The 20618-nt window shown below is 26.6% G+C and overlaps 1 protein-coding gene across 1 annotated transcript; it reads right to left on the reverse strand.

The window, feature by feature from the left end:
- Positions 1-386: 386 nt before the first annotated feature.
- On the reverse strand, positions 387-17205 carry LOC112684624 (flocculation protein FLO11-like). Its single transcript, XM_025556235.1, has 11 exons — positions 17080-17205; positions 14902-16995; positions 13977-14826; positions 13715-13901; positions 11507-11644; positions 11238-11405; positions 8902-9141; positions 8700-8837; positions 4826-4954; positions 2601-2918; positions 387-1730 (listed from the first exon to the last, which is right to left on the reverse strand). Exons 1-11 carry the CDS (start codon positions 17102-17104, stop codon positions 1677-1679), a joined length of 4341 nt encoding a protein of 1446 aa, XP_025412020.1. The 5' UTR covers positions 17105-17205; the 3' UTR covers positions 387-1676.
- Between the last annotated feature and the right edge of the window lie 3413 nt (positions 17206-20618).

A 20618-nucleotide genomic window follows, 5' to 3' on the forward strand; every position in this document is an offset into this window, starting at 1 on the left:
TAATATATTTAAGAAGGTTTTAATAAAACCATAAAACCGATAAAATCGTTTTATCATTATCATTATACGCTGTACACGGTAAACGAGTCATGAACGCATAGTTCATTTAAATCAAAACGATTTGTATGAGAGCTCAGATTGCTAGTGTATAAACCTCTGAAAGTTATAACATTAAAATTCGGGCCTAAAGAATGGATTTCATTACAAAGACAGACACAATACTGGAAAAATACCTTATTATATATACTCGTACATATAAATACACTTATTTTCAGTGTGAGATAGTCTCCACATATAAAGTATATTATTTTAAACTAGGTATAAAAATTACTCTCGATTTTTAAACAAGGAATAACTAATTCTTAATATAGAAAATTAACTAAATATAAAATAAACAAAAATATTAAAAACAATATATTTCTCGTAACATTTGTATTCAACGAGCGACCAATGAACACATTTTTGCTTACTAAATTCACGAGAAGAACGAGAAGAAAAAGAATATAATATACAGAAGTAATTGACAAAAATATTTAACGTCAACATAGTACGACACATGTAATTCTAACGGATATTAACTGTTTCGTTATTATGGAAAAATTTAACGAATGCGACAACCGTGCCGACAAATTCGACAAACTCGTGTCACATAGGAAGTCAAGCAAAAACCTTCTGATTTATGATCGTTGAGCCGTAAAATATTTACGCCATTCTCCGGTGACATAGACTATGTCATATATCTTATACATCTGTTATTCTCACCAGTGTTTGAAACACAAATCTCCGGGAAGATCATCCCATAACGATACGCTATTATTGTACATAGAAAGAACTGTCATACAAAGGACATGATAATTTAAAACATATAAATAATATATTAAGTATTTTATATAAATATTTATGTATGTGGTATATAATATTATAATTAGGCGCATATTCGACTTATTACTATACAATAGTAGATATATTTGTATAAATACCGACAATGCGAAAGTAAATATGTAAAGAGGAACTTTCATTATTGTTCTATACAAATAGAAAACAAACACAATACACATAGATTATTATAAAATTGCCATGAAAAACTAGCCAACGGTTATAATCATAATAAAAACTATAATAACTTATGCGATGTATGGTGTCAACATAGTTCAAAGAAACACCTTCAGATTATAATAACAATTATAATATACAAGTTTGAATGAATAAAAAAAATATTCATGATCAATTTAAAATATTAAAACTTCATAGATTAATCATTTTGCAAGAATTCGTATGAAAAACATGACTGCATTTATAAAAACAAAGTATTTTGTACACCTAGATGCAGGTAGTACTAAAAAAATATAATTATAAAAGAATATAAAGTCTTCAATTGTTTAAATTTAACTGTCTTTTTCAAAGTGTCTTATATCAGTGATTAATTTTTTAGTACAATTAATCATGAACTATAATTTCTTATCACAGAATCGCTGCTTGAACTCGGACATTGTCCTAGACTTACAATAATTTTTTGTTCAAAAAGTAACACATAAACTTATAATTTTATATCGTACAAAAGAGAGACACCATACTATACAATATTCACTAATAGTTATAAAAGGTATGATAATATTATGAAATAACTAACAATATAATTTATATAAACATGATATTATACGATGAGTACGAGGTCATTATATGGAATCCAATACACCTCCTGAGAGTTTACTTGCGTACAAATTTATCACCTGAAAAAATTAATGAATTTCATTATCATATATAATTATTTATAATTGATTAAAATGTTATAATTTGCATAATTATTTTAATATTAACTTCATGAAATTAAAATATTTAATTCCTTAAACTTTAAAATTATGAAATTATATCATCATAAATATCCAAAACTTTGAAAATGTTAAATTGAAAATGATGCAATAATTCTTAATCGATGATTCGTAATTGATAAGTACAATTGATAGACTGATAAATTAAAACAAAACTATAACTGAGCAAGAATTTGTCTACATCCCCAAAATAAGAATAACTTACCCAGTAAGTTTAAAATTTTATTTTGAAAAGTAAATTTCCCCCTAATTCGAATACAATTTAAAAGTTAAAACGAAACACACATACAATCACATACAGTCAAATGTATTACTCGTCGAATTATTATTATAATAAAACGAATTTTATTGTTACTCCTGTCATTGATTTTGTGTACTTTTGGTATTGTAACAACAACAATACATCAAATAATGTTTTGCAAATTTAATCATCAAATTTTGTAATCTGAAATGAACAGTGCAACTGGTACGAATACTTAATATAGAGTTAAACGACAGTAACTACAGCCGTACTGACATAAATAGAAAAAGAACCAATAGATTCACATTCCGTCTATATAATCGTATCAGTATATATGTACTTTTTTATTCTTTTTATTTAAAATTGAGTACATATTTTGTGCAATAATTAAAAAAAACGATCACAAATAAATAAATAAAAAAAATTTTTCTTATTGTCTTAAGAGAAGAGAAACACATTTATTAATAGAAACTAATGCATGAACCTAACTACGAGCACACTCATTAATACAGTTGTATGAAAGGCCTTACCTTATAGATCAGAGCGTATTGGTCCCGGGTCTGAACCGCTCCAGCCCTACAACGACGAATCGCGTACACCGTTTTGGGTACGTCGACACTACGCGACAACTCGAATTCCCTGATGGCTATGTCACAAGCTATCAGTGTGCCCGTCCTTCCCGTGCCAGGACTGCAATGCACCACATGCGGACCACTGTTAGTCTTCATGTGCGACCTGGCTTCCATCAGGAATGCTAATATTGTACCCGGATCAGACGGAACACCCTGCACTGGCCATCCACCGTACCATAGGTGAGTCACGTCCCTCCACAGATTTGTCTCCAAGTTCTATACGGAAAAACAATCACGTTACAGTTTCATTATAATAATAATATCGCGAATCGTCGACCATTCAATATTTATTACTAGTTCCCGAATTTCAAAGTAAAATGCATCTTTTTTTGGATGACCTTAAACAATGTTTTCCAAACACATAATTAATTTTATGTAACAGACACTTCAAAACCGAAATTTTTATAATGCATATTCTCGGCTTTTTTTTTGCATTTTTCCATATTTTCTTATTATAAGAGCATTTTTTAATGGTTATCGGTCATTTTATTTATTTTAATGTATATATTTGTATAGTATACGAGTATATTATATAGTATTTTTACATATAACAAATTTCAAATGTAAATAAAAACTTTCAAAAGCACCTTCTAGAGTTTTGAAATTTATATTGATGGGCTCAACTTTTTCTTTACCAACTCAACCAATACTGACATGTTGAAATCTTGGATAAAATTGTAGTATACTGCTGTGAATATTTTCAGTTTGTTAAAACAGTAATCAATGGACTTAAAGAAAAAAATGCCAAAGCTATCAAATTAGCGGAACATTAAATGCCATTTTCAAGGAAAAATAATCAAATTTAACATTTATAAAAGCCAACCATGGAAATATACAAGGCTGTATAACTTCTAAAGTTATACCTTTAGCTAAAAAAATGAATGTCGTAAATGATGCCAAAATTTGTATTTCAAATAATATAACTATTTATGAAAAAGCAATAAAGAAAAAAATTCAAACATTTTATAAGGTAAATAAACCTCTCTAACAAACATATCAGAATTAATACCAGACAATATTTGCCACTTCAAATATGCTTCTCAGTCAATACCATCTTCGCCAGTCATAAATTAACATTTTCAGTATTCAGATTATTTTTTAATAAAAATTTAAATTATCTAATAATTTACTAATATACTATAACTATTATACTAATAAATATATTTATTAGTATAATAAAAAAAATAAATGAAAAAAAAAAGTTCAAGTTATTTTTCAATAGCATTTTTGGCTGTTTTTAATGCATTATTGTATGATTTTTAATACATTTAAATCTGAGCCATGTTTATTATATATTGTTTTGTATATAGGTAAGTAAGAATCATTTTGTTTGGTGGTAATATGGATAGAATCAGGCATACAGTCCGAATATTATGAAGACCTTACCCACATCTTAACAATATTTCTATCAGAAATAACGTTATCCCGGAAATAATACTCTATAAATAATAATCCCCTAAATATTCAATTGAATATTCGTTCGTTTATGGTCCCTTTAAAACGTAAAACCAATGGATTCGGTGCATTTAAAAGCCATACGTCAGTACTCATATTGCTTTATTCAGTCGTACTATTTTGATCTGTTGATAGATAGTTGGAAAGAAGAATATAAAATGTTTGAATGAGCAAATCACTTTTTAAGTTTTATGATATTAGCCACTTAAAAAATTACTCGTACAAACAAAAAAAAAGTGAATTAAAGAACATAAATGCCGAATAATTGAATTTTATATATTAGCTTACTACTGTTTGACTTTACTGTTCGAATTTATATGACGTATAGATACCTACTATAATCACTTCAATTTTTTATTATAATATATTACTATTTATATATTACTTATCAGAATACCTGTTTTCAATTATACTTTACGTATGTATTTACATGACTGATGTCCTTCCCAAAGAATTAAATTATTGTTTTCTCAAATCGTAGTAATCTCAACATTATAGTTTCTCTTTAATATAACTTATATGTTTAAATACATAAACTTGACAATGTACTTTGATTATAGCAATATTCAACTATAAAAAATATTCTTATACTTTCAGTGATATGAGTATTTGATATTTACACTACAGTTATATATTTGTAAGCGTAAATATTATATTATCGAACTTGCCTTTAGCTGCAAATTTGATATGATTAACTTATCTTTGACTTCACGCTTCTTCAATGTTACTTGATAATCACCAAATAACCGATGACAATCTACTACTTCAGAAGGTGGCAAATAATCAGCACATCGTTCCTGAATAGAAAAATAATTTGAATGTTAAAATATTGAATACTTAAGTAAATCGTAAATAATAAAAATAATGCTTAAGAATATTTAAATATGCATGATTAATGTTTAATAAAATAATTTTTAGTTTTAAATTATATAAAACATACTGCATGTTACATCATAATAAATTCTACAGCTATTAAAAATAACATTATGCTATACACCCGTATAATAAAAGTAAAAAGTAAATGGTAATATCAATTAATAAAGGTATAACAAACATACAGTAAATTTTGTATATGTGTTTCATATAACATAAAAATATGATGCAACATGTTATGAGTTTTTTAAACCATTAACATCAAATTTAAATGAAAATGTATTATTGTATACAAGTTTTTGTCGCACTGTGACAGTCACACCCATAATTCAATAAATGCCAATATTTATAATTAATTAGTCCAAAAATATTTTATTTAAATTAAAAAAAGTATTTTTTAAATCACAAAATAATATAAATTCAAATACAGGTCACGTACAGGTATAGAAAACCTAAAAATATCATCAATATACATTACTTTAATTTTAAAATATGAGTTAATAACCTTGACTAAAAATAAACCGAAATACATTTAAATTTATTTAATATATTTCAATTATTAAGTTTAATATTTAAACGAACACAACAAAATTTAATTTTATCATGTGAAACATCTCAATATAACTTTTAACTAAAATGATTTGTATTCATTATAATTATATACTGACATTAAAGTTAAATACTTAGACTGTAATAGGTCAGAAAAATTAAATAACAATGTATATAACTTTGATAAGACACAAATATAGTAATAAACAATAAAACAATATAAAATGAATTCATCACACATTTCTATGTTCCTAAACCAATTAATAATTTTAAACTGTATATAGAAAAATTTTAAATAATTATAGTATGTAAACTATTTTTTAACAAGATTTTATGTGTGAAAATTGATTAAGATTTATAATATAATTATAACCAACCACAGTTTAAATATTTCGTTTCAATTTACAATCGCAGACATATTTAAATTGATATTTTAACCTATTATTTGTATATTAAAAAGGAATAAAAAAATTCGATTACATTTTTATACTTCTTAATATTTAATTTAAGTGAAATTTTATTGTAATTATAATTAAAAGTAAATAACATTATGGTGTATTAAGGGTACAAATATTACAATTGTGTATAAAATCGTATATATTCGTATACATTGTATCATTTTTGATTAATATCTACAAAATATGAAGGAACAGTTGAGCAAGAAAAAAACATAAATAATTAGTAAATATTTGAAGTATAAGAATTAAATTATTATTGAATACTTACGTTGTATAAAAATATTTTAAAATATTACGCTTTTAAACACATGATTTATTATTTATACTAAAAATAATGTAGATCACTTGTTAATTGTTAAGAAAATTTTTGGAAATTGTATAATAAAAGTTCTTTCGTTTTATAAATACTTGTTTTTATATGCAAAGTAAATTAAAAAAAAAGTATATCATAAATGTCCAATTTCATTAATTTATATAATTATTTATCGTATATATGTAAATTAATACTTAAAATATTTTCATTATAGTTATATGCAATATATTTAAATTAAGTTTATTTATAGAAAAAAAAAAGTTATTGCTAAAAACTATAAATGTAAAATATGGATGGAAATCTCATTACAGCATACAAACAATATTTATCGATTTTTAGAATGTCATACGAAGGTGAAAAATTATTTTTAGTACTGAAACGTGTTATAAAATGGTAACAGTTAAATACTAAATAAAATAAATTACCACTATTAACTGTAACTTCCAATATAATGTAATTTAATACAAAAAGTTAGAACTAATGAAATAAATAATAAAATAAATAAATACTATAGAAATAAATAAGATCAAAAAAATATTGAAATAATAAAAATGCAGTTTTATGTAATAAATTTTAAAATTGTGTAAATATTATACTAATAAGAAAAATAAAATTTTTATAAATTTGAATTTTAGAAATTGTCATAAGTAATTTATAATTGAAATAATAAAATGGATTGTGTAAATTATTAATAACGTAAATAATGTAATTATAACTTTTGTCATATTTAAACTTTCCATGTTTAAGAATTTTGGATCCATGAATATAAACATATTTTTTTTTATTTAAGAAATGCAATAGGATATTATTTGCTTCCGCTATCTATATCTAGTGGTGTCAATATGAAAGCACATGAATATAAATATAAAATAATATACAATATATATGTATTACACAATCCGAACAAATCTGATAAATTAAGTACTTAATTATATTTAGGGAAATACTCGTAATACGCTTATTACGATCGACAAGAAATTATTCTTACATTTCCGATAAAATAATGATACATACCTACATAATGCACATTTAGGTTTACAGGGATAATCATAACATATTAAAAATAATTTTGGCACAACAAACAAATAATTCAAAAATACGTACACATATTTAATATATGTAATATATAACTGATTAAATTTGACCACCTTTTTTCTTCTTAATTAATTTCATAGTAATTTTAAATTATATTTTTAATAAATACAATTTGGTTTTACAATTTAAATTAAATTTGCTCAACAGATTTCAAAATTTACAATGATCAATCGTGTGAATTATAGATAATTAATACACAATTATAGATGGTATGATAAAAACGAAGCATTTTAATTGGATGAAATTAAGTCCCAGATATATTTTAAACATTCAATCAGTATTCTTTAGACAAAGAAAAGAACTACCGCTCTAAGTGAATGCATACATAATAGTCAACAATTTATGGTTACATAATTAAATAAATTATTTTTCGGTTGTTAGGAAATTGTTTATAATGCATTTTTGTTATCTAACATCACATAATCAAGGTTTCATATTAATACATTACTAAAATGTATTTGAGAAACATTTTAAACATATGATTCGACAAAATTATTGTGATATTTAAAAAAATTATGAGATTTCGTATTTGTTCTCCTACATATATCCTCGTAGGCTTTGAACCCTAGGGGTCTATAACCTATATATGAGTCACAATTTATCATACGAATTTTAAATTAATAATTAAGGTATTGTATTTATAAGGTAAAATTTGTATTCAAATTTTTAACGGCCGTCAATACGGCAGATTATAAGCATTTATGGATAAAAAAAATAAAGTAAAGTAATAAAAATTATTATATCGACAAACAAAAAGAAAAAAAACAGTTAAGAAGTATAATATTTTAAGCAAATGTTAGTTCCTATATTTTTTAAAAATATTATTAATGAATTTAGATGTATGATGTATTTTATAATTATATTTATATATATATATACATTTTTGAGAAATCGCGATATTTAATTATACTCAATAATATTTATTTAATTATCGTTTAAAAAATAAATACAATTTAATAAAAAAAAAAAAAGAATAAAAATATTATATATTTAATATCAACATTTAAATTTCATAGAAAAAACATTTTATCGCAAATATTTAATTCTTAATTATTTTTACATATTGTTACAAATAAATACTATTTTTATTCTAAGTTCTACATAATGTACATTTCATCGAATAATTACTTGAGATAAAACCCATGGATTTATAATTTCTTTACTACTTATTTTTACAAACAGTTTTTTTTGTTTACATTTAATATTAAAATATTTAAATTTGACGAGCTGCACATTTGATCAAGTATAACTTACCACTCCTTTCTCAGTCAAACTTGTAACCATCATGATTACTCTAGTATTTTGTTCCCAGATCATTTGCCAGAAATCAGGCAGAGTAGATTGCATAGGTGCTTGACAAGCGATATAAAACTTATCGGCACCTTTGTAACCCTAGAATAGTGGTTAATATTTTACTTGGCCATTTTCTGTAGTTAAATTTAGTGTGAAATATTACTTTGACAAAGTTGGCATTAATGTAATCAGAATTATGTCCAGAACCTCGTGGATTAAGCATAACTCTCGTTTCTGGCATAGGTATAACATTGGCATAACGGTTCTTAGTTTCGGCACCAGGTGGCAATTCATCTGGTTTGACTGTAATTACTGGTATGTTGGAAAACTCCTCGTCTATTGCCGGACGATCTTCCGAGAAGCTTATTAAGCCACCGAAATTCAACGAGTGCGAGACAGCAGACTATGAAAAAAAAAAACATTACTTAGTTTATGTCTATGGAAGCAAAACTTCAATCCAATTTCAGTACATCTTTCATAAAAATTGTAAAAATACTCCATCTTCTACTATCTCGTCTACTAGACCTACTAGCCCTGCTATCTCTTCTCGCTGGTACAGTCCGTCCGTACTTTTTCCGAAAGCAGCACCAATGGCACATTTTTTAATAATTTTTAGTTGGATAAAAAAAAGTTAAATGAGATTCCCATTAAATTTAAAATAACACAGACGCGGCAAATATGTACCATGTTTATCGGACGCAACAAATAAACTGAACATTTTAATTCGAACTGAATAAGTCATTATAATTCATTATTTTTATAACTACGACAAATTATTATGTAAAATGTTTATAATGCTTGACGGAGCAATTCATTTATCAATAGGCGACCTTTCTTTTTGACTAACACGACGAGAAACAAACATGTCAAGGAACAAATAATACGGGAAGCGATAAAGTATAATATGGTTTAGTGTGTGTGTGTGTGTGTACTGTATACTATATAGTTTGTATAAAACACTCACAAAAAGTAGGGGGAGAAAACCATTTTAAACATCACCATAATATAGTGTAATTGGTTTCATTAGTTCTCGTGCACGTACGACTCACATCTCGATTATTTTTTGTGGATTAATAGAAGTACGACGCAACGATAAGATTCAATAAGCAAAACGTTTTGGGCGTGGATGTGTACTATGTAATCATAGTTTTTGCAATTTGAATAAATTATCAAATTTAAAAAACAAACGACATACATTTTATTTAACTAGTAGAAAATGATCTTCATTATTTTGTCTCGAAAATTAACTATACACTGTATAGGTATATAATACACAGGTAATTCACTATTATTCATAAACATTTTATTTACAAATACTAATTGAAAATATTGATTTTATCTAATTGCACCATGTACTAGAGGGTTTGATTTTTATTTTAATTCCGGTAAAATGTTGAGTAAAGCTCGTCTTTTTTATAGGTAAATCATTATTCAATTTTCCATATTTTTAAACATAAATTATACTTTAAATTTAAATAAAACTTCTAAAATGAAAACTATATACTGAATAAAATTATATGATAATAAAGATCAATATAATCACACTATGTACTACGAATAGAAATGAAATACTTAAATATTGTATGAGTTAAATTAAAATGTTTAATAATTTGAGTTATGAAACTCATAATAGTCATAATCATGTAATATTTTAATATTGGGCACGAAATATTTCGAAATATCTCAAAAAATAATTTCCATTTATAATCATATCATAAAATAAAAAATTATAAATAAAATAAACTTATTTTATGTTCAATATATTTTCAATATCTTTTTTTTTTAATTAAATTTAAAAATAAATTATTTTTAGTTTTAACTAAAAACCGATTTCTCAAATTTGTCATTTATAAATTATAATAAAAATGCTGACTGATGAAATTATTAAATATTTTTTAATTATTTTATAGTATATTATATTTTGTATTTTTAAATAAAATATAATTTCATATGATTATTTTTAAATCTTTGATTAATTTTAACATAGTCAGATTTGAAATAAAATGTATCTACATGTACAAAATTAATATAAATTATTAGAACTTATATTCTTTTAAAATCAAATAGTTGAGATAATGAAATAAATTAGATTTCTACGTAGTCTAAGTCAGCGGTTCTCAATCTTATTGAGGCCACGATATCCTACAATGTCACCAACATTTTGAGCGACCTTTTTACTTTGATAACATTAAAAATAAGTGATAAATTAATATGATTTATATAACGTTTTTAATGACAATTCTAATTTTTTATAAATTGTAATTCTCAATATTTATTATAATGATAATATTTTCAAAACCACCTCACTAATTATTTCATATATTGGTGGCCTTATAAAGATTGCTAGCGACCTTTAGGGGGGTCGCGATCCCCAGTTTGAGAATCGTTAGTCTACATGAGAGTACAATTACATAATAATTTCTACCTGGCCACATACCATATCAGAATTTTTAAATACAATACACATATAAGTGTAACAAATTAAAAAAAAATACATACTGAGTCGTCAAAGGCAGGATTTCCATAAGATCGTTTTGATGCCCTTAATACGCCTTTTCTTCTGACGCTGTTATATACCGATATATTATCCATGCTATAGTCGTCCAATGATACTGGAGTACACCTTTGGCCATAGTTAAATCGTTTTTGACGTTTTCGAACAACTAACTAAATAATGATACAAGTAAATTAAATGTTATATAAAAATGATCAGAAATAAATTCATCAAGATACTTAGGGCATAATAAGTATAAAATTTGTTCACTTACCAAAATAAATACAAGAACAGAGCAAATTCCAGCTATGCATGATAGATAAATAGCAGCCTTCACTCTGGAATTTTGTGTCTCTTTTTCATTATTATTAACATTTTCTATAATTCGTTGCATTAACTCAACTCCTATCACCTATAACAGAATAGTGTTAAAATAATATCAAGTATTCATACATTTACTTATATTTTTTTTATTTAAATAGAAAATGTACAATCTGTATCATATGTACAATAAGCAAATTTAATAATAATAAAAAAAAAATGACATGACAATGAAATAATATGAGGAGAGAGGCTGTCCAATGACAGAGTACCCTCAGACATCATTTTGGTTAGGAATTTAATAAATCTTGGCAACATCGTCTTTTTGAACGATGGGGGAATTTGGTGTTCGGTGTTATCATTATGATCACTTAATATTTTTGTATTATCTGCATATATGGCAATTCGAATATTATCAACATTTGGTATGTCTGCAGTGAATATGTTATAACGGTCGGGAGATTGATCACTACTTCGTAAGACTCCTGCTTGAATTTTGAAGTAAAAAGAGAATGCGTTAACTTGTCTGACGACAAATGTGCGATTTGAGAGGTATGATTTAATTATTAAGTACAGTGATGCTAGTAGAAATTTTTATTTTGAAAAGTAGACCCTGATACTATAATCTATCAAACGCTTAAGATATATCAAGAAAAACGCCAGGAAAATATTTTTTTTTTTTTCAAACGAGAAAGATATTTTGTCTATAACCCTATGAATATATTGGGTGGTAGAATGCTTGAACCTAAATTCGAATTGATTATCAGGGATTATATTTTGAGTTTGGGTGATTAATCTGATTCTGCGAAGCAAAATGTTTTCCGATAATTTGGCCAACTCCGATAATAAATTGATTAGTCGATATGAAGGAGCCTCATTTTTGGATTTGTTCGGCTTATGTTGTTTATGAGTTATTATTAAGAACTTGCAGATTAGCGGGAAATAAGATAATTTTAGGATTGAGTTATATAAGTAGGTAAGGAACATTATAGATTTTTTAGGGCGAAATTTTAGTATTTTATTGGTAATTAAGTCGTAACCCGGTGACTTTATCTTTCAGTTTAAGTATGAAATATTTTATTTCGTTGTAACATATGAGTTTTACGGGAAGTGACTTTGACAGTGGCTGTCTAAAAATTTTAAAACATCGTCAAGATTGTTTTGATCAGGAGATATATTCCAATGAGGTGTAAAAATATTTGAAAGTTGAATACCGAAAATATTTGCATTTTTCTTGTCGGATATAGCTAATAAGTCATCTTTTTTAGAGGATATGGATGATTTTTAATTTTCATTCAAATTGGAGCGGTTTCCCACAAGGATCCATCATGTACATTTAGGACTTGATATTTTGACTTAAAATAGTCAGATTTGTGGGTTTGTATTTGTTTTTTAATTGTACTGAACATGCGATTTAGTGTTCGTTTGTCAGATGGGAGACTGTTCGTTGCCAACCAGAACAGATTCTGCATTTTTCGGCAATTAGTGTTTTTATACAGAGAGTAAGATAAAGAGAGGTAAGGTAAAAATTTCTTTTAACTGAGTAGTTTCAATCATTGAGTGTGTGAGATGAGTTAAAAACAGCGATTTATATTGAGGTAGCAAAGTTCTGGGCAGCATTTTCTATTTCATCTTTAATTTTCAGTGAGATTTAGATTAAATTTATATTATTTTCAAGGTGTGACATGAATTTATTCCAGTTTACTGGATCTTTTGATAGTGAAGTGTTAGGAGGGTTGAAGATAGATTGGCCATTAATGTTCAGAATAACTGGATTGTGGTCAGAGGTGATATAATTTGTTTTGTATATGCTGAAATGTAAATGCCTCGGAATGACGAATGAAAAAAGTCTAAAATGTCAAGATAACAGTTTTGGGGAACTCATAATTAACCAAATTTTAACAAGAAGAATGTTATTAAATGTGACATTATTGATTAGGTATATATCAGCAAACAAATATGAAATTATTAACAGTTTGTGTCACACACCAAGATTCTCTTGAGAAATGCAATTGTATTCAAAAAGCATATTAACGATTCTTTGCTTTTATACTTCATAGTTTCTGTCTTGTATTTATACTTTTAATATATTTCAATATACAAGAAACAAACTTGTATCAATAATATTTCATAATACGTTTTGTATCTTTATTGTACATACGTTTAATTTGTAGTCAAATTCATGCTTGTCCAATAAATTAATAAATTCTTCGTTTATGTAAGCGTTAAAATTTCCATCATCGTTAACTAAATAGAACTCCACGCTCACCGGACTTTTTTCATCATTAGGATCTAAGCATTTTCTTTCGTTAACATTTAGAAACCGAATTTGATTTTTCGTACGCACGCTGTAATATATTTATAAAAAAAAAAAAAAATGATGTTACTTGAAATAAAATACATTGCAATATTTTTGTAGTTACCTCTCTGTTCCACTTTCAAAAAGTTTGATGATAGCATCTTTCAGTTCGTCTTCACTCCCACATATATTTTTCATAGTTGAATTAACTATAACTTTTAAGAATGATTGAACGGCTGGTATATTTGGTTCTAAAGTAGTCGAAGTTAAGTCAACCACTGCTGGTTTTGGTCTTGAAGTAATTGGATTTGGCTTATTGGTAGTTGTTGTTATAAGTATCGGGTTATTCGTAGCTGTTGGTTTTTGGGTAGCTGTTGTTATTTCTGGTATTGGAGTAGTCGAGGTAGTAGTTGTTGTTGTTGTAAGTCTGGGGGTAGTTGTAGTGGTTGTTGAGGGACTTATGGTGGTCGTAGTAGTTGGTTTTTGGGTGATTGTAGTTGTTGTAGATGATGGTCTCAAAGTAGTTGTAGTTGTTATTGGTATCGGAGTGGTCGAAGTTGTTGTAGTTGTTATTGGTATCGGAGTGGTCGAAGTTGTTGTAGTTGTTATTGGTATCGGAGTGGTCGAAGTTGTTGTTGATATTGGTATTGGAGTGGTCGAAGTTGTTGTTGTTCTCATTGTTGGTTTTAGAATTATTGTTGTAGTTGTTGTAGTAGGCAAGGTCGATGTTGTTGTAGTTGATGAACTAGTAATGATTATAGGAACATCGTTTTCAGAAATATCAGATTCTGAAGTTAGCTCATTAACTGCTATGGAGCTCTGCGAAGAAGATTCAAAAGTTTTTTGGCCATCATCTGTATTATCATGACTGTCCGTTGAATTAGAATCGAAGTCTGTAAAAAACGTATCTGGGCCATTAGACCAACTGTATACTTGAGACGTATTTGATATTTCATTGGTTGGTAAGGGTAATTCTGTTGACAAAAACAAATATTAATTTTACGAATTACAGTCATTAGTATAGTAAACATCAAAATCCGAAGCCCTACCCGATATAGTTTTTTCTGAGATTGGTGGTACAATTTTAGTTCCATCACTAGAACTGGAAATCGGACGATTTAATGAAAACATATGAGTAAAATCGTCAATTTCCAGTGAATCGTGAGTATTCGTAGATTTTGTAATTTTGCCATCCAACTTAGTTTTAATACTTTCTATGTACTGTTCAGTAGTAGTTGAATGATTTCGATTACTCAAATCAATATCATGAGAAAATGAAAATGTTACATCTGAACTACTTGGTTGAACTCCAGTTGTTGTTATTGTTGGTTCTTTATTTACATCATGATATTCTGAATAGTCAAATAACAGTCCTGGTATTTTACTAATCATTTCGGTTGAAGTTGACACGATTGGCATTGTATGGTCTTCTGCACTTCCGGTGATTGGTACTTCTTCACTGAGTTGAACAATACTAGGTTGGTTTGTCGTCATTGTTAGAAGATTATCTTTTATAATCTCTTTTTTCAATATATTTTCCATTATAGGATTTTCAGACGAAGTAAATACATTTTGTTGGATACCTGAAGTATTATTGTTTTCTAGAATTGATTTATAAGATGTTACTAATAACAGATTTGAACTTTGCGATTCCGAAGGTGTTGTAGACGACGAGGGACGTAATGTTTCAATAACAGTTTTTGCGTTTTCAACATCGGGTTTTAGAGATCCATAAACTTCATACTTATTTTGATCAGTATCTCCACCCACAATAGTCGCAGTAGAATCGATCCCTTGTGGCACATGATTTTTTGGCGATGTTGATATTATTTGTAATAATGATTCTGTCGAAGTTATTTGTGGTGTTAATCTATTGGCAGTACTAGAATCATTAATAGACGACATATTTTGTACTGGTATTCCTGTAGTAAATTCTTTTGATTCGGTTACTACAGTATTATTTGAAATAGAAGTAGTATTTGAATTTTCCTCATTAATTTTTTGCAATCTCGTAGACCATGTAATGAATGGTTTGATTTTAGCAATTTGTTCTTGAGCATTTGTTACATTTGCAGGTTTTCTAAATAATTTATTTGTGTTGTTTGGTGCTTTTAAAGATGCTAAAGCCCATGCCGTAGCAGTAGGTGGAATAGGTTGTTGAACAGTTGTGGTCCCTTTTGGCGTAATCACTTTAACCGGTCTAATTTTATTTGATTGTACATTAGATGAGATAATATCGAGTGATTTATTGCCAGATGTATTGTCAGACTCTGTCGCATCAGACTCAGGTGGTCTTGTTTTAATTGTAGAAGAAGATATTTTTTGTTTTAAATTCAAATTTGATCTAATAGCTGGTCTACGAGAAGTTTCAGTTGAAGTTCCAAAATTGGGATGGTGAGTCGCTATAAGTGGTGGTTTTTTGAATTTGGGTCTTTGTTGTTCAACTTCAGTAGTATCCTGTATAACCGTAGTAGTATCAACCAAATCGTCTGCATTCAAAGCAGAAACAACATCTTCTTTTATGATTTGCTCAATTGGCTTAACTCTAATCGGTTTTTTATGACGTAACGTAGCTAGAAGGTCTGGAATTTCCGAAGTGGTTTGTTCATTCTGAAATCTCGTTTTCCCCCTATTTGTCGTAACACCTTTAAATCCATCTAAACGTTGTCTAGTTTTTCTCTCTCCATTATCGGTAGTTGATTTTTTTGTAAGGCCATCAAAAGATGTAGTAAAATTAACATTATCAACATTAGTTACATTTTCAGGCCCATCATATTTTTTGAAAGTCGAAGAAAATGAAACTTTGTTTTTGTTTATTGAAGTACTACTAACACTTCTCGTAGTTGTCGGACCGGTTCCATCGAATCGGTCAAAATTGGTAACGATTTCTCGGTGTCCTTCATTTTCTATCAAAGGTCTAATCGTAAACTTGCGTTTTTCCAATAATGTCTCTGTTGTTGTAGCACTATTAATTAATTCATCTTCGATTTGCTCTTCTCTGGCTGTTAAGGTCGGTCTTTGAGACGAAGTAGCTTCAAAATCTCGCAGTTTTGAAACTTCTGATAGTAAGGAACTCTTGGTTGCATCAACGATGTCGATGCCATCTTGACACAGTACGAAGGAAATGCACGCCAAGATCCAAACTAAAATATATAAAATTACAATACTATATTATATACATTTACATAATATTCATAAAACAATTAATTAATAATAATATTAATTACCTATCCACTCCGGATGAAACTTCATCTATACGCTTGAGTTATAAAAATATCCAACACGGGACATTCTTTAATGACGATAGTCATTTTTAGCCAATTTTGTTGATTTTAGACATTTTTACATCTGAAAATTAAAAATGTTATTAGAACTATTTTTACGAAACTTTAACATAAATGAAAATTGTGAGTACAAATACGATACAAAAATAAAATGTAAGTCAAAAACGTGTTGATAATTTGATTGCGTTGACTAAAGTACACGCGAAACACACATTCCTACAAAACACAATAAACCTAGCTGATAATACATAATTTTTTTCATATTATAAGTGGTGAAAAATAGACCTTGTGATGATAAAAAATTTATTTTTATAAATAAATGATTTATTGAAAGTACTTGTACATATATTATACAGGAAATAAAATGGACCAAAAGAATAATGAGAAACGGTTTCAATGCCATCCATTTGTCCCTGGTTAGTACATTAGTCAAACGTTTGCAATTCAAAACATGTATAACACATTGCCGGAAACTGGTACGCCTCCTTTTGTTTGATTTTTGTAAAAATGTTACTGATCATATAAAATGTCAACGAACGATCAAATGGAATGCGTATAAAAATCAGAATTAAATATTTTCAAAATATCACAGTGAAAAATGCTTCGCAAATTAGTTAAAAATATTGTTTTAAAGATTATTTAATTGACACGCATATACCCGTACTTTCAACATAATATTGTCATAGAATATTTTACCGTTGAATCATTTTGAGACATTTAATCGATACATGCTTTTAAATAGAATGGTTTTCCATATTACTCATATTCTCAAGGTGATGAGTTTGATGATTATTACATCAATATAACTATTTATTTTACGTTTTAAATATAAATTATTCAAACGGTTGTTTACTTGTACCACACATAATTATTGTAATTATAATTAATTCATGTAATTAATGTTATAAAACACGTGTTTAGCTATATAATAATAACCTACTAACCTTAAAATTATACTTTAATGAGTTTTAGTAATTATAATTGTTTTTAACATTTATATAATATAAGATATACGATAAAATGATTTTATTTTAGTGATAATAATTAAAAGATAATGAGTTCATTCGCTTGTTTAACCTCGTTGATTCGTCATCGTACAAACGATCTGGCTATTTATCAGTATATTTTATACACATACATTAACCAAACATCTGAACCGAAAATAGTAGGAGATCCAATGGTTGATCGAATGGATTTTTTTGATTTCTAGAGCGTAAAGAGAAAAATAATTGTTTACAACTGGACAATGCATTAGTATTCATCGAAGATACTATCCCAAGTGAATAAAAACTAAATAAATCAATAAAAATCGAATTGAATGGCCATGATTGGTTTTCTTTTTCTCCTTCGCCTTTCTCCCGACTATTTAGGGTCGATTACTCATATGTATTTATGTATTTATGTATTTTTATATATTTATTTAGTCTATTACAAAATCATAGTGTACGTATATTAAAAATAATAAATAAGATTCCATATGGATTTATTTTTAAAACGTAAGTATTAAATATAATTAATGTATGTAATTAAATCTAAATTACCGTGATTGGTATGTTATAATAATAATAATAGTAATAATAAAAATAATAATAATAATAAATAAATAGGTAATAATATAATTAATAATAATACTATAGCAAAAGGTCAAGTGTTAATTTTTCGTGAAAATGCATATTAAACATTATTAAAAACTACAATTTATCTAGGTGATCAACATAACACTAGGTCAGTTTTACATAAATTTTATTGACTTCATTCACGATATGAGTATGCAACTATTTAAAAAATAAATAAAATTAAGCCTAAAACGACTTGATCATATTTTTTTTATCAAAAGTTATACATGCCAGTAATTACATTGAATATTTAAAGTTTTTGTTGTGAAGAAGTGTAGAAAAAAAAAATTGAGAATATTTTATGCAGTTTAGAAGTATTGAGTCAAGTTATCAAGAATCATAATGAGTTAATGTTTAACAAGTATCATAAATTATACTAAATATAAATACTACATAAATGTGTATAAAAAAAATATTCATTATTTGGTAGATGTATAGTACATTAGTATTCACAAGACAAACTCTTTGTTGATAACCCCAGTTTAATATTTTTTGAATAACTTCAAGAAAATCATTTTTTGTTTCACACGTACAAAGTAAAAAATAAACAGTTTTTAAAAAATAACTCAAGACTTTATTTGAGTAATTGATGAACAGTACTAACATAAAACAAAAAAAAATTGTTTTATGTAGTCTATTACAAAATTATAGTGTATGTATACTAAAACAAATAAATAAAAATACTAATTTAATTTAATTTAATAATATAAATAATAATATGGCTTTGTTCTTAAAATTTAAGTATTAAATGCAATTAATGTATATAATTAAATCTAATATAACAACCATACAAAAAAAAATGTTTGATTCACTTAACCCTTAGATATCATTAGGTAAGTATGTATTGTTATGCAAAATATATTAAGCCAAAAACTAAGTACTTTTGAGTCTTTATTTACCTCGGAATTAAATGAATACCTACAAGGCACAACTAGTTTTTAAGTAACAGTATCAGAAACCTGAATTGAAGTATAGACGTAGGTTATAATCGTATTATCCTAATACCAATATTCGTATATAATTTTATGATATGTTATAATTATCTACGTCGAATGCAATGTGTATTGTACCAATATTTAATTCAGAATATCTAATAACTTGTATATTCATGAATGATCGCTCATTTACGAAAGTTTCATTCAATTAAATATTAATTACACCTGATAATAATCTGAATAAAATATTTCAGAAAACTATACTCTTCTAATTATCCTCAATTTATTTTATCAGCTTGGAACATGTATACCTACATAAATATAATCGGTATACTGACTGCTGTCTGCTGACTACTAGCTGAACGTATTATATATTTGTAATTCCATTTTATGGATTATGGTGATCCATTAAATATACAAGCGTTTCAAACAAGTATACAATTTTTATCACGTAAAACAAAACTACTTCGGAATAACTATAGCGTTTTAAAAGTAAAAATATGTACTATAACACTATTAAACTGTAATGTTTTAAAGTTAAAATATGTTTTTATGAAATGTTTAATAAATCTTGTATTGTCTTAGAAGTATCAATTATGTAATTTTCAAATAAGTATTTACATCTAAAAATATTGGAATCTTAAGTAGAATAATTATGTTTCTTAATATGAAGTAAATATAGAAAAAAAATAGCCTTAAGTCATGCGACTCATATATTGACTCATATATTCTTAATTACTATTTAATGGCAAAACGATTATAAATAATTACATTTTAAAGAAAGAAAATATATAGTATATAATTTATTATTTTATACTGAGTAATAAAATCTATAGTTAAAAAAAAACAATAATAGTTTCAGAATTCTAATTTTACCATTTTTGAGTGCTTAGTATAAATGTCACTGAATTATAAGATTACTTCATCATAG

Source organism: Sipha flava, unplaced genomic scaffold (genome assembly GCF_003268045.1).
Source record: "Sipha flava isolate LNK unplaced genomic scaffold, YSA_version1 253_pilon_pilon, whole genome shotgun sequence".
In the NCBI taxonomy this organism is placed as follows: domain Eukaryota; kingdom Metazoa; phylum Arthropoda; class Insecta; order Hemiptera; family Aphididae; genus Sipha; species Sipha flava.

What these genes read in the sequence shown, in the direction of transcription:
- LOC112684624 (XM_025556235.1), bottom strand. Translation starts at nt 17,104, where the DNA reads ATGAAGTTTCATCCGGAGTGGATAG. An exon ending in GTTTCATCCGGAGTGGATAG is followed by an intron (nt 16,996 to 17,079) that starts GTAATTAATATT and finishes TATATATTTTAG; the next exon opens with TTTGGATCTTGGCGTGCATT. An exon ending in AATACGCTCTGATCTATAAG is followed by an intron (nt 1,731 to 2,600) that starts GTAAGGCCTTTC and finishes TAATTTTTTCAG; the next exon opens with GTGATAAATTTGTACGCAAG.